Source organism: Hemibagrus wyckioides, linkage group LG03 (assembly GCF_019097595.1).
Source record: "Hemibagrus wyckioides isolate EC202008001 linkage group LG03, SWU_Hwy_1.0, whole genome shotgun sequence".
Classification (NCBI taxonomy): domain Eukaryota; kingdom Metazoa; phylum Chordata; class Actinopteri; order Siluriformes; family Bagridae; genus Hemibagrus; species Hemibagrus wyckioides.
Window position 1 is genome coordinate 22,511,985 of NC_080712.1, and position 12,344 is coordinate 22,524,328.

At 38.0% G+C, this 12,344-nt stretch overlaps 1 protein-coding gene across 2 annotated transcripts in view; it reads right to left on the bottom strand.

Moving 5' to 3' along the window:
• Window positions 1–12,344, bottom strand: part of sdccag8 (SHH signaling and ciliogenesis regulator sdccag8) — a 55,191-nt gene that overhangs the window by 20,110 nt on the left and 22,737 nt on the right. For both annotated transcript variants that reach the window (XM_058381316.1, XM_058381308.1), the window contains exons 14-16: window positions 10,634–10,761; window positions 7,086–7,194; window positions 2,185–2,316 (exon numbers count right to left, since the gene is read on the bottom strand). In XM_058381316.1, coding sequence (XP_058237299.1) covers window positions 2,185–2,316; window positions 7,086–7,194; window positions 10,634–10,761 — 369 coding nt within the window. The remainder of the gene's footprint in view (window positions 1–2,184; window positions 2,317–7,085; window positions 7,195–10,633; window positions 10,762–12,344) is intronic.

A 12,344-nucleotide genomic window follows, 5' to 3' on the forward strand; every position in this document is an offset into this window, starting at 1 on the left:
ATAATACATTTTGTTTTGCTTTCTGGAAGAGGACTGAATTCAGATATTGTCTATAAATTTAACCTAGAACTATATAATATTTTTAAAAATCCTATTAAACTGCTGTCTGCACTGGATGATGATGTTACTCGAGCTACTCTTATAATATCCTGAGAAGCTTACTTACTTCTAAAATGTGTATATTAGTTATAAAATCCCCTTCATTTAGCATCTAGATGTATCTATAATAAATAATAACAGCTGTATTTTTAAGGTTTATCCTGTCTGGCAAAATGAGCATGTTGTAGTATTTATGATATGTAAAGCAACGTTGATTTTAATATTATTAGACAAATTGATATAAAGAATAAGTAAATAAATAAATATTATATATCAATTTACATGACATGCAATTTTCTTCTTTCTAAATCCTCATATTTTTAGCTTGTATTTTACAGCTTCAGCTCTGTCAGAATAGGAATCTGATCTAATGTGTTTAGAATATGCTCGCATTCAACTGTTTCCTTGTGTAGTGAGTGCCAATAAAATGATTCCTGTTAACCTCTAAAGCTAATGTAACTGACATGCTGTGTATAAAGATGGCAAGATCTTTAAATCCAACTTCCGAAAAAAAATAAAGAAAGAAAGAAATCTGGATGCTTGAAATATTGACCCTGCCCTCTGGTGGTCAAATTCAGAGCACCATCAAAAAACCACTTGCCTTCAAAAATAATATTGAAATCCTAAAAGCTGAAAATGTGCTTTCTGATAAGCAACCAGGATTTTAATTTTAATTTAACTTTAGAGCAAATTACAGCCGTGTTTTTATCTACTACTGTGTAACCTAGGCATACTTAATACTTAATATTCATTTTACACCTTAATGGGAAAAGTGTGAGTTAAAAAAATTCACGCATTAAATATTTACTGCATAATTTAAATCTGTTTGCTATATTTAAAGACAAGCAATTAAACAACACATACACACAACAAAGCTGTTCATTTAAATGTGAAAGAGTGTAGGAAAATGTCAAAATTATATATCATGTCCTGAAGGGGAAATTTCTTGACAAATGTTCATGTGTGTGGTTTTTTTTATGGCTCCGTAAAAGCACTATTCCACAGACTAACAGGGTTCCTTTAAAGCTGTTGTGAATACTGCAATTCATTTATAATATAACCTAGAATATTTATGTGAAACAGGTGTGAATATCTATAAACTTGTTTTCCCATCTCTCTGTGGTTTCTCTATCTGTTTATTTGTTCCTGTTTGGCTGGCTGCTGGGTTAAGGCAGTGGGTGTTGAACAATATGGAGGGTTGTGCTGTGAGCAGACGGATGTTGTGCTCCCAGCAGAAGCTCGGCTCGGGCTGGAGTTGCTGCAGATACACCCACACTCGTTCTCTCGCCCACGCGCTGACTTGGGCCGCGTGCCAGATGCCCCTAAAGCCCTGCATCGCGCGGCCACGTGTAGCTCAACACACGGACATCACACACACATATATATATATACACACACACACACACACGCACTCTGCTGTATACTGCTGTCGCCGCCATGCCACGTAACGCTCACAGATGCCACTTCATACACTGTACTTTGGTCAGTAAGGTTATGACTAAGACTTCAGTGGTATGGAGTTAGATGATGTAGGAGTGATGTGTTGCAGCAGTTCTGTGTTCTACTTTTCTAAATTCCTAAGCTCATGGTAAAAAGATTTTTTTTTTTCCCCCGGAAAGCAAAGGTTTCTGCTTTCAATTTTAGAACCTGAAATGCTTCTATGCACACTTTTTATTTGTGACCAAAGAATACAAATATGTGGGACCGGCTGCTGGGCAGCAGCGTATTATGAGAATTTCTATGTCCATATCTTCTTGGAGAAAAATTTTTGACTTTTTATGTAATGCTGAAAAAGGAATCCAGTTGTACAGTTTTATGTGCATTGAATGGCTTTTTGCTGCTTTTTAAAGCCCTAAATACATCAGAATTCTAGCACATGGTATATTTTAAAGCCACTATTGTGCCAGGTAACTGTATTTTCTTCCTGTTTAACAATGGACTGAAGAGGCTCATTTTAGGATTGACCTGTTTTCTTTCTTGGACTAAAATATACACAAGACCTGAGCTTTTGAAAAGAAGTGAGTGCTGTGACTCGGTGACTCTGTGTGTGTGTGTGTGTGTGTGTGTGTGTGTGTGTGTGTATACCTGTGTTTCATGCGCTGGTGCATTCTCCCATGCTGTACACACTGTTCCTCTATCTCATGACAGCGACCTCGAAGCTTCTCCACGCTCTCCTGCAGGTGCTCCTTCTCTAAAGAAAGCTGTTCTACCTCGGCCCTGTACACCCACATCCAACACACATCCAAGACACACACACACAACATGTTACCTCTTGTATAAGCACATACACAAGAAGGCTGTTCAAGATGTTCCCATACAAATGAAACAGGTCACTCCTGCTTCTTTTTAAATTAATTTAGTTGACCAGCAAGAGAGTTGCAGCAAACTGAATTGCTATTTGGAGATCTTGAACATTTAGCCAGTAACATTATATTTGGCAGGCAGAGAACGGTTTCATTTTACATTTGGGTTGAAAACCATTAATGTGGCAAAAAAAAAAAAAAACTTAGCGAAACAATGCGGACTATCTGCCAAGGATACTGAAAGATAGAAGATGCACAGCATGATTTCAGCATTGGATAAATGCTGGTGAATGCCAATAATTGGTGATAAGCTATGTTTCAATTGCTCTGTCCAAGAGCTTTGGGAGATGCGTTTGGTTGGTCTGTTCTCTACAGGATTCAACGGCATAAATCATGTGCTTGTAGGCCAACAGACTGAACTGTAGACATATTAAAGTGCAAGCTGAACATGAGACTGTAAAGTGAGCGGTGTCCTCAATCTACTGGAGTTTACTACACTCCAGCCAGACATATCATCATATACATTAGAGCAAGACTCCTGAAAATATTTAAATGCATTTAATACTAAAACTTAAAACCTTGGTTATTTTATTACTAAATTTTCTGCAGACAGAACATGAAGCTCATGTGATTTACCGACCTAACTGTTTTGCAAATATAAAGGTTTGGATTAAAAGGATTCAATTCAAGCTAGAAAGTATAAGAACAATAACTTTAATATCACTGCCTTGTAATTTTGATCACAGCACCTTGTGTATGATTCACAATCCTCTAATGTAGAGAATGATAAAGCTGACAACAGCATAAGGTCCTGGCTCACAACTGCTCATGCCTTCATTTATCCACCTGCGTACAGATGAACAGCTCAGCGATAGCTGACCTTTAGGCTCTGAACAATAACACCTTTAAAACATCATCAGATTTTGACAGTTTAACCAAACAATCAGACAACCTGCATACTCTGACATGTTCAACTGGATTAAGGCCATTAAGCTTTACGACTGTAAGAGATAGATCATTCTGAACATGTATTCAGATATCCTTCAATTTTAGAGTTTAAATCTAATGTACTATTGGAACGTCTACATTGTTCCCTTTTATAGTGCACTCAAAATGCATGTTATAACATTTGTATACATGTACAGCTCTGGAAAATAATGACCACTACCAAATACCAAAAAGATCACTAATGACCAAATAAAGACCACTGCAAAATAATCAGTTTCTTATGTTTTTTTCTTACAGGTCCATGTACTGGTGAGGTGAACAGTTCTGTTTCATTTTTTTTGTAAACTGCTGACAATATTTCTCCTAAATTCAGAATATAACTATTGTTAGAGTGTATATTTAAAGGAAATGACAACACATCAAAATAACCCAAGATCATGCAGTATTTGCAGAGCTTTAATAACTCAAATAAAACAAAATGCAAATAATTTGTAAACAAATTGTGTTAATGCTTTGGCTAAATAACATTAAGAAATCAGTATTTGGTGGAATAACCCCGATTTGCATGAGTTTTGGCTCCATGCTCTCCACCAGTTTTTCACATTGCTGTTTGGGGAACTTTATACCACTCTTTTTGCAAAAAAAAGCAAACAGCTCAGCTTTGCTTGATGGTTTGTGACCATCCATCTTCCTCTTGATGACAATCCAGAGGTTTTCAATAGGGTTCAAATCTGGAGATTGGACAGTGGTCTCTTATTTTTTTTTTAACCAGTGCTGTATAATAAAGAAGAAGAGATTTTGGACACTTATTGAAATTATGTAGAAAAAATGTTAGCTTAAATAAAGTGTTCATGATAAATTGATGTTGCAATGCTCTTTGCTTAAGAAAAGGATTTATTTTCAGTCCCGCTGCTGTTAATGTTCACACTAGTGGCTTTATAAAGCCGGCTAATAAACATATTACTGAATATAAATATTTTATATATTAAACTTTAGTGACTGAACAGCACTAATCTTTGCTAATAACTGTTAATATGTCACCTAGATCAAATTCAGAAAATGTTATTTGATAGAATGATAGATAGATAGATAGATAGATAGATAGATAGATAGATAGATAGATAGATAGATAGATAGATAAAGGTTATAGATTATAGATTTATAGAACACATTTTTTGTGGCTGAAACGTGGCAGTATATTTCCTGAGTGAGGTTTTTGATACTCTACCCACCTCTTTTCACTACTTACAGCAATGTTATAAGAACTCCAAATACTCACTGACTCGTGTAGCTTGTGATGGCACTGATCACGTTTGTTCTTGTTTCTTGAAGTAGTCTAGATAAAACTTCTTGTAGTAATTAAAACATGTTGCACATGGAACCATACTAATGAATTAGGTGGATGTGGTTTACAGGTTAGCTGCTCAGCTATATTAAGCAAGTTCTACTGACTTTCTGTTGGTTAGTACATGTCAGAGCTTTCCGAAATAATTCTACAGATAGAATATTCATGTTTAAACTAGAACGAATGGTTAAAAAGGAATGAATATCAAGACGTCAGGTTAGAATGAATTTCCTGGTTACATAATTGACCACACAGGGAAGGGGAAATCATTTATTTATTTATTTATTTATTTATCTGGTGTCATCCAAATGAGGATGAGTTCGCTTTTGAGTCTGATTCCTCTCAAGGTGGATATATCTTCCTCATATCATGTCACCTCTGGCTTGCATATTAGGGATAAATTTAAATGTAAAATGTTTAATTCACTTCCTGAACTTTAATTTATAATACCTTTACATTTTGACCTTGTGTAATGTCAGTATTTTTTTTAATTCCATGGTGAAGTAAACTGAAGAAAAACAAGCATGTCAATAGACTGACACTAGGATGCGCATATTACATTTACATTTATGGCATTTGGCAGACGTACTTATCCGAAACAACTTACATTTATCTCATTTACACAACTGAGCAGTTGAGGGTTAAGGGCTGTGCTCAAGGGCCCAGAATTATCAGCTTGGCAGTGCTGGGATCTGAACTCACAACCTTCACAATCTTCCGATATCTTACAAAAAATAAAATACAATCCACCCACTATCACAATCCATCCATGTTCCGAGTGCGTGACATAACCTACTGTTTATATTTGAGTAACGTTACTTCTATGCTAAAAATTCTATGCAGGGATATTTAACTCAATTTTGTGATGCCAGCGACATAGAATGCATTACTTACAACAGTTAGGTGCAACCGTGTCATTTTACTGCCATTAATAACTAGATCATGGCTACAAATAAAACAAATCTATTTAAATTATATCATTATATTGTTTTTTCGTAATGGAGCTTCACATTACCACTTCTGACTCACGCTACAGACTCTGAACAGATGAGCCATGACACAAAAAGTGAAGAATAAACGCAGTCTGTTTTCGTTGTCAATAATTTTTTTTTTATTTTTTTATTTTTTTGGAACAAACAATGTGGTCACTTTACTAATCAGACCAGCGAGGCTAGATGAAATTAAAAAAGCGAAAGAAAAAAATCCCATTCCAATGAGTTGCCTTTAGGTATATAATTTACATAAATGCATATAATTGGCTGGAACAGAGCCTCACAGAGCATCCTCACTGACCATGCTTCACTTTACAAAAAGGTTTTGAGTCACAAATAAGGTTTAATAAATGACTAAATAAAAAGATTATGATATTCAAATTAAGCTTTGTTTACGGTTGTATCTAACACAATACATTTATTTCTGACCTTAAGAGACCTTGTATAAAAATAAATTAAAAAAAAAGTGTTATCCTACATCATCTTGTCTACTATAAAGTTTGCTTGGTTGAACTGGTGCATGTTTGTACACCAGGTTTTTATTTTATAGTAATACTACTGAAGAAAATAGCACAAATCTGTTTATCTGTGCATCTCCTTGATTTTTCAGTGGAAGAGGGGGATGGGGGAGGAGAGAAAGGAGGGCAGAAGCTGTGTGTACCTTCCCAAGCTGGGATGGCTGACCGTGGCAGATTGCAGGCTGCAATGTGAGTAATGCGCTTTACGCTGTTTTAACAGCTGACTACCCCAGAGGCCTGAGGTGAGAGGCGCATGTGATAGGCGCAGAACAGAGCCAGGACCCAGGACAGACTGTCATGTGCCAGCATACAGCAACAGATCCCTGACTGGGACATGAGCATGGACAGGATGCGAGGTTCTGGATAACACTGCGCACAGCTCTGAGCTATATATCACCCTGATATTGTGGCACGTCGGATGAAGCCGTGGCATAGAACCAGCACAACTGTAAATAGGATAGGAAGTCACTTATCTGGCAAACACTGAGAGGTAGATCGCATTTAGCATTCGCAAACGATTGAGCTATGAGCTTAAAGCAACCACACAAGTGTCAAGTCTGATCGGATAGAAGTGATATATTTTGGTATGTTTTTATTTATATATATTTAGTTATGAAGGAGTATTTCATTAACCCAGGTTCTGGATGGTTTCCACATGCACTGTTTACATGTGACAAACAAACCTTGAAACTTAGCCCAGAATATCAGAGCATCCCTAACAGGGACAGAAACGCATGTTATACAATATTTTAACACAGACCTTCAGCTCAATAGGTCTTTGACAATATAAACATCCTTGTGAAAGGAATGGTTAGAGCCTTAGACATGTGTGTGTGATAAATCCCTGCATTTAGCTTTAAGGAAACTGAGCACTACTCGCCTGTTAGACTGGGTCAGCTCTTCCATTTTTGAACAAAGCGTGCGACACTCTTCCTTCAGCTTCCCTATGAGGCCGTTCTGCAAGCTCAGCAAGACGTCCATGTCTGCAACTGAGGCACAAGGACAGAGCAAATGAAGACGGTAAATAACCACAAAGCAGAACACTTAACTTCTAACAACTCTCTCTATTTCTCTCTCTCATATATATGGATAGAGAGAGAGAGAGAGAGAGCTTTATTTAAATATAAACATTTTGAATCAATGTTAAGTGCATAAAACAATTACACTGAATGCCATCATTTCAGCATCATGCTATAATGAATTGCTATCCGATACAGTCAATGGTTCATAATGCATTCAATGGTTCACCATGCATACCATTAAACATTTCTATTACTTGACAGCTTTTCTGAATTGTTAAGAGGTCCCATGTACACCACTGTGTTATAACATTCTGTGCACATGTGTTCTCTAAAAGATCAGACCACACCAATGATGCTGTATCACTGTTGAATTCTCGAATCTGATTGGCCGAAAGGTGTTGATTTATGTTCTACAACAGCACAGATCTAGCGGTAATGCCATCAGGTTTATACTAATGCACTCGCTCTAATACATTAGCGTCCTACAGTCACAGCTTATTCACAGCATGAGCTGTATGATGTATGCCGGGGGTTTCTAGTTTCTCGGTAACATGAAAAGCTGCACTTCTTTTGCCTTATTAACTTCATGAAAGAGGAAAAAAATGAGAGAATGATAAGACTGTTTATAGTTGCTGTAAGGTAACATTACACAACAATGTAACTATACACAGTTATAAGTATGAAGTGACATTAATCAATAAGTTGTATTTGTTACCAGATTGCTATGGTATAAAAGGCAAGAAAATACAGATTGCGCATTTATTGGAAAATAATCAACTTTGGGTATGTGGCATCACAATGGCATCACACCACCGCCTAGAATTATCTCCAAACAAGAGCATGTGCTGTTTTATTCCTTACTCAGTGTCGTTTATTTGTTTACAATAAAAGTACTATCAGCTGTGCAGGTCTTACACTTCTCATCTAACAGTATAAGAAAGAGCAAAAGCCTGCACACATACACCATCACTGACTATTACTGTGCATCGGGTGTCAGAAAAGAAAACGATAGTGTCCGAAAAAATGAAAAACATGGTCAGCTCATGGTCATGCCCAGAAACTACAGCTTCTGATTCACGGCTATGAACATAAACCCTTGCAGCTGAGTATATTTTCTGAGGGCTTTCACTGAGTTCACTTCTGCAGTGATCACATATAATAAAAACAACAACAAAACAAACCCACGGAATTATTAAGCTTGTAATGAGAGAACGATGTAGATGTAGAAAATCCATTGTAAAAAATTTGCTTGAGATAGAAGTCTATGACAATACTGTGGAGTACAAAAATGAATTTTTTAAAATTATATATTAATTTGTTTTTTTTACAACTCTTTAGCCATTAGGTTTTGGGTTGTCCTATGTAGCTCTGAAACGTTAGCTGATGCAGTATATATATATATATATATATAATTGATATATATATAATCGATAGGCCATTTGTGTGTTAATAATTCGTATATATGTGATCTGTTCACTTTTGGGCTTTAGAACTGGGTTATCAGTTATTAAAGTCTGGGTTATTCAGTGCATGCATACTGTTCATCTGATATTGATCTACCAGAAGAAGAAGAAGAAGAAGAAGAAGAAGAAGGAGAGAGAGAGAGAGAAAGTGAAAAAAATCTCGCCTCTATCTTTAGATCAGAATAGATACAGGATAAGGAAGTATGGAATTCTGTAGGCATCAAAACTCTCAAATAAAACATCAGACTTAAGAGTAAACAGCCAGTAATGTCTGTAAACAGACCGTGACTCAATCTGGCTTCTGAACAACTGACAAGAGATATGTTTAAAAATTGTATATTTTACGTTACAAAAATAGTGTTCATCAGTATGCTCTGATACTTGACCAAACATAACTTGGTTAATACAGTTAAAACCATTGAAACAATTACTGGATCATTACTGAATAAGATATATGGATCTGGAATTTTCTCTATCAGATCAGCATTGATCTGCATTTCCTAGATTATTTAGTACATATGTAATACACAGCATCTTCTTCTGCTCACATTAATTCTACCATCAGATCCACCTGCTTCACTTTTTATGTTCATGATACTGTGAGAAAATCATAACTAATAACAAGCAACAAAAAAACTGTGCTAGAATTATACAAAAGAAAATCTAAACCAGGCGAGATGTGCGAAAAAGATGGACATGTCGCTGTTGCAGGTCTAGTAGCATTGAGGTTGTTGATGATGGACAGAAAATAAGAAAGGAGATAAAGAAGTGTGAAAAAGAGAGGAACAGCAGACATACCTAACAATCACTGAGAGTGAGAGTGAGAGTGCGAGAGAGAGAGAGAGAGAGAGAGAGAGAGAGAGAGAACTGAACAGTGATGGTATAAGAAGCTGACCTTTTATCTTTCACAAGTTGAGACTGCATGAAGCACAGTGTGACGTGTGATGTGGTGTGTGCAATTGTCCTGTCACACGCCACTACTTTACTCCTGAGGCACTTTTTATTCAGTAAGAAAAACAAAACTAATACAAATTCTTTCATCAAGTATACGAGTTATCATTCAGTGATGTCATTCAAATGATCGTAGCATCATATACACCCACCATCTGTAACTAGCCGCTGATATTCATGTACTGTCCTGTAATGTTAGCTATGCTAACAGGGACACTCATAACATACAGCAAAGTTTTTTTTTGTTACGACTTAGCAAAAAGCATCTAGTATTCTCATATGTTTGAGAGTTGACCTATGTCTTAACGAGACCTAGGTACAAACTTATTCAGGCCGCAATACATGCACACAACTGAGCAACACTCCTGCATTCACACCTGCACAATGGAGAGTCGGTCATTAGGACAAAAGGCCTGGTCATTTGCGGGCCGCTCTGATAATTCTACGTCTCAGAGTCAATCATTTTAGAAAGGAGAATATGGGAAAGAGCACACAAGGAGGGAAAAATAATTAGCTTGTGTGAGTGGCCATTATATGCTTAGAGAGAGAAGCAGTCTGTGGTATTAAAGGACTAAATCTATAAGCCCACAGAGTTTCCTGCTGAGTCTCTGATGCCATTTCTCTTTAGACAACATGTGTGCCATGCAGACGCGCCAAAAAGAAGCCCTTTGTTTTCCCAGCGCTTTGTTCTGGCTATCAGCATGCCTCGAATTTTCTCGAAACACAGGTAAATAAACTCGTCGATCCAGATGGTGCAACAGATGTGAGAGCAGCACTCTGAAATCAACAGACAGTGGGCAGTGCTGCCCGCTTCCCCTCCATTTTTAAACGCTAACTAATATGTAGCACTGCGGCTCTGCAGTGCCGAGCATCTGCTCCCTTCGGCCAGCCAAAGGTTACAGGTGTTCCTGATGCGGAGTAGAAGAGGGAGGAGAATGGGATGACAGGAGGAGGTTGTTTTGGCAAGGGAAAGCACGCCAGTGGACACCCACCATTCCTCTCGTGCTGCGCTTCCATTTGCTGGAGCGTCTGTGTCAGCTCATGCTCGCGCCGTTGAGCCTGGAAGGTCAGAGCTGCCATGTCCTCCGCACAACGCCGCTCCAGTGCCTCCTTCTCCTTCCTGCAGAGATAAAGAGCCAGACAGAGAGAAAGATGCGTCACGGATTCTTTAAGTAACTCAACATAAATAAACCACAATAACGACACATGGTCATTTTTTTAATCATTTAAATATTTGTTGAAGTTCTGAATATGTACCAGTTACTTAATCACCACGTAAGTGTGAAAATGAAGCCAGTTTTTTTTTACCAATATAAAATCAAAACAAATTTCACCATGAACTGTTGAACTGTCACCAAATCCTGTTACCAAAAACAGTTTCTCTCTTTAAAACATAACTGTGGCCAAAAAGAGACAGACTGAAAAAAAAAAAACAGAAAGAAACTGCACAAAGTCAAAGTGCATTAATTAACAGCAAAGCCCAAAACTTTTCTCACACACTGGGTTTGGAACGTAGCTGGAGAAGTGACCGTCTCTGCAGGCCTGCTGTCGTCTGGAGTGTGAAGGCGCTCCGCCCGCGAGAGCTGTGAGAGAGAGAGAGAACGGCGAACCCCCGCTGGGCTTGAACAGCGGCCTAAAACACCATCCACACCAGCGCTCAGCAGGGGGCTCGCAAAGGCCTCGCAGCCAGCCATTTGTTAGCACGCCTTTCCAGGGGGCCCAGGCAGGCGTGGGTGCGGGGGCGGCCGGCGAGGGGTGGTGTTTGTCGACCAATTAGCATGAGACAGACCGCCAGAAAGTTCCGACGAGAAAAGTTGGCTTACAGTCGAGTGTCTGGACACCGGCAAGAGGGAGAGGTACACCATTGTTCTGCTAATGGCTCTGAGTGCTTGACTAAGCAGGTGAGATGGAGCATGTGATTCAGAGGTTATGCATGATAGAATATGAGGACTATCTGAAGTGACCTTCCAGTGTTGAATTTGAAGAGTTATAAATCCCATGCCGCTTATCGATTGTAAAAATATGTCGTGATCTCTTAGCGTACTCTAAGCGGGGTCAGGGGTCACCAAGGGGACGTGAAGCATAGCTGAGGAGGATGTGATTTTTTTAAAGTACACTAATGGAATCGAACAGGTTTATTCCCTGTACTTTAATAACTCAAAAACATTTAGACCTATAAATAATCTAACCTAATGTGTTCTGTCAGTGGAAAGTCCAGCGATGGAAAGCATCAAGGCTCTAATAAATAGACAAAATATTATTTACACATTTATTACATAATGCAAATGTTCCGAAAGAAACCTGCACGGAGGCGGTCTAAGGAATTTATATTATAAAACATTTGAGAGAGCGTCGTTAGCACATGCTTGACGTTTCAACTCAAGCTGCAGATGCACTTTAAACAGCAGAGATAACACAAAGTTTCAGCAAGTAGAACACCTTGCACCTTGCCATGCTGCCATCTACAAATGAATAAAAATTATAGATAAATGATATCACAGGAACTTCTTTTTACATTCAGAAGGCTGTATATAGGAGGCCAATAGAGCTCAACTGCTATGTATCAACTGCAGGAAGGACACAGAGTCCAGAGTGACTGACCCACTGAATATCACCCGAAAGCATTCACTCATTATATGAACATTTTTCAAGTACAATATGAATTATTAATTCATTTTCTTTAATCACCCACTCAGGCAAAGC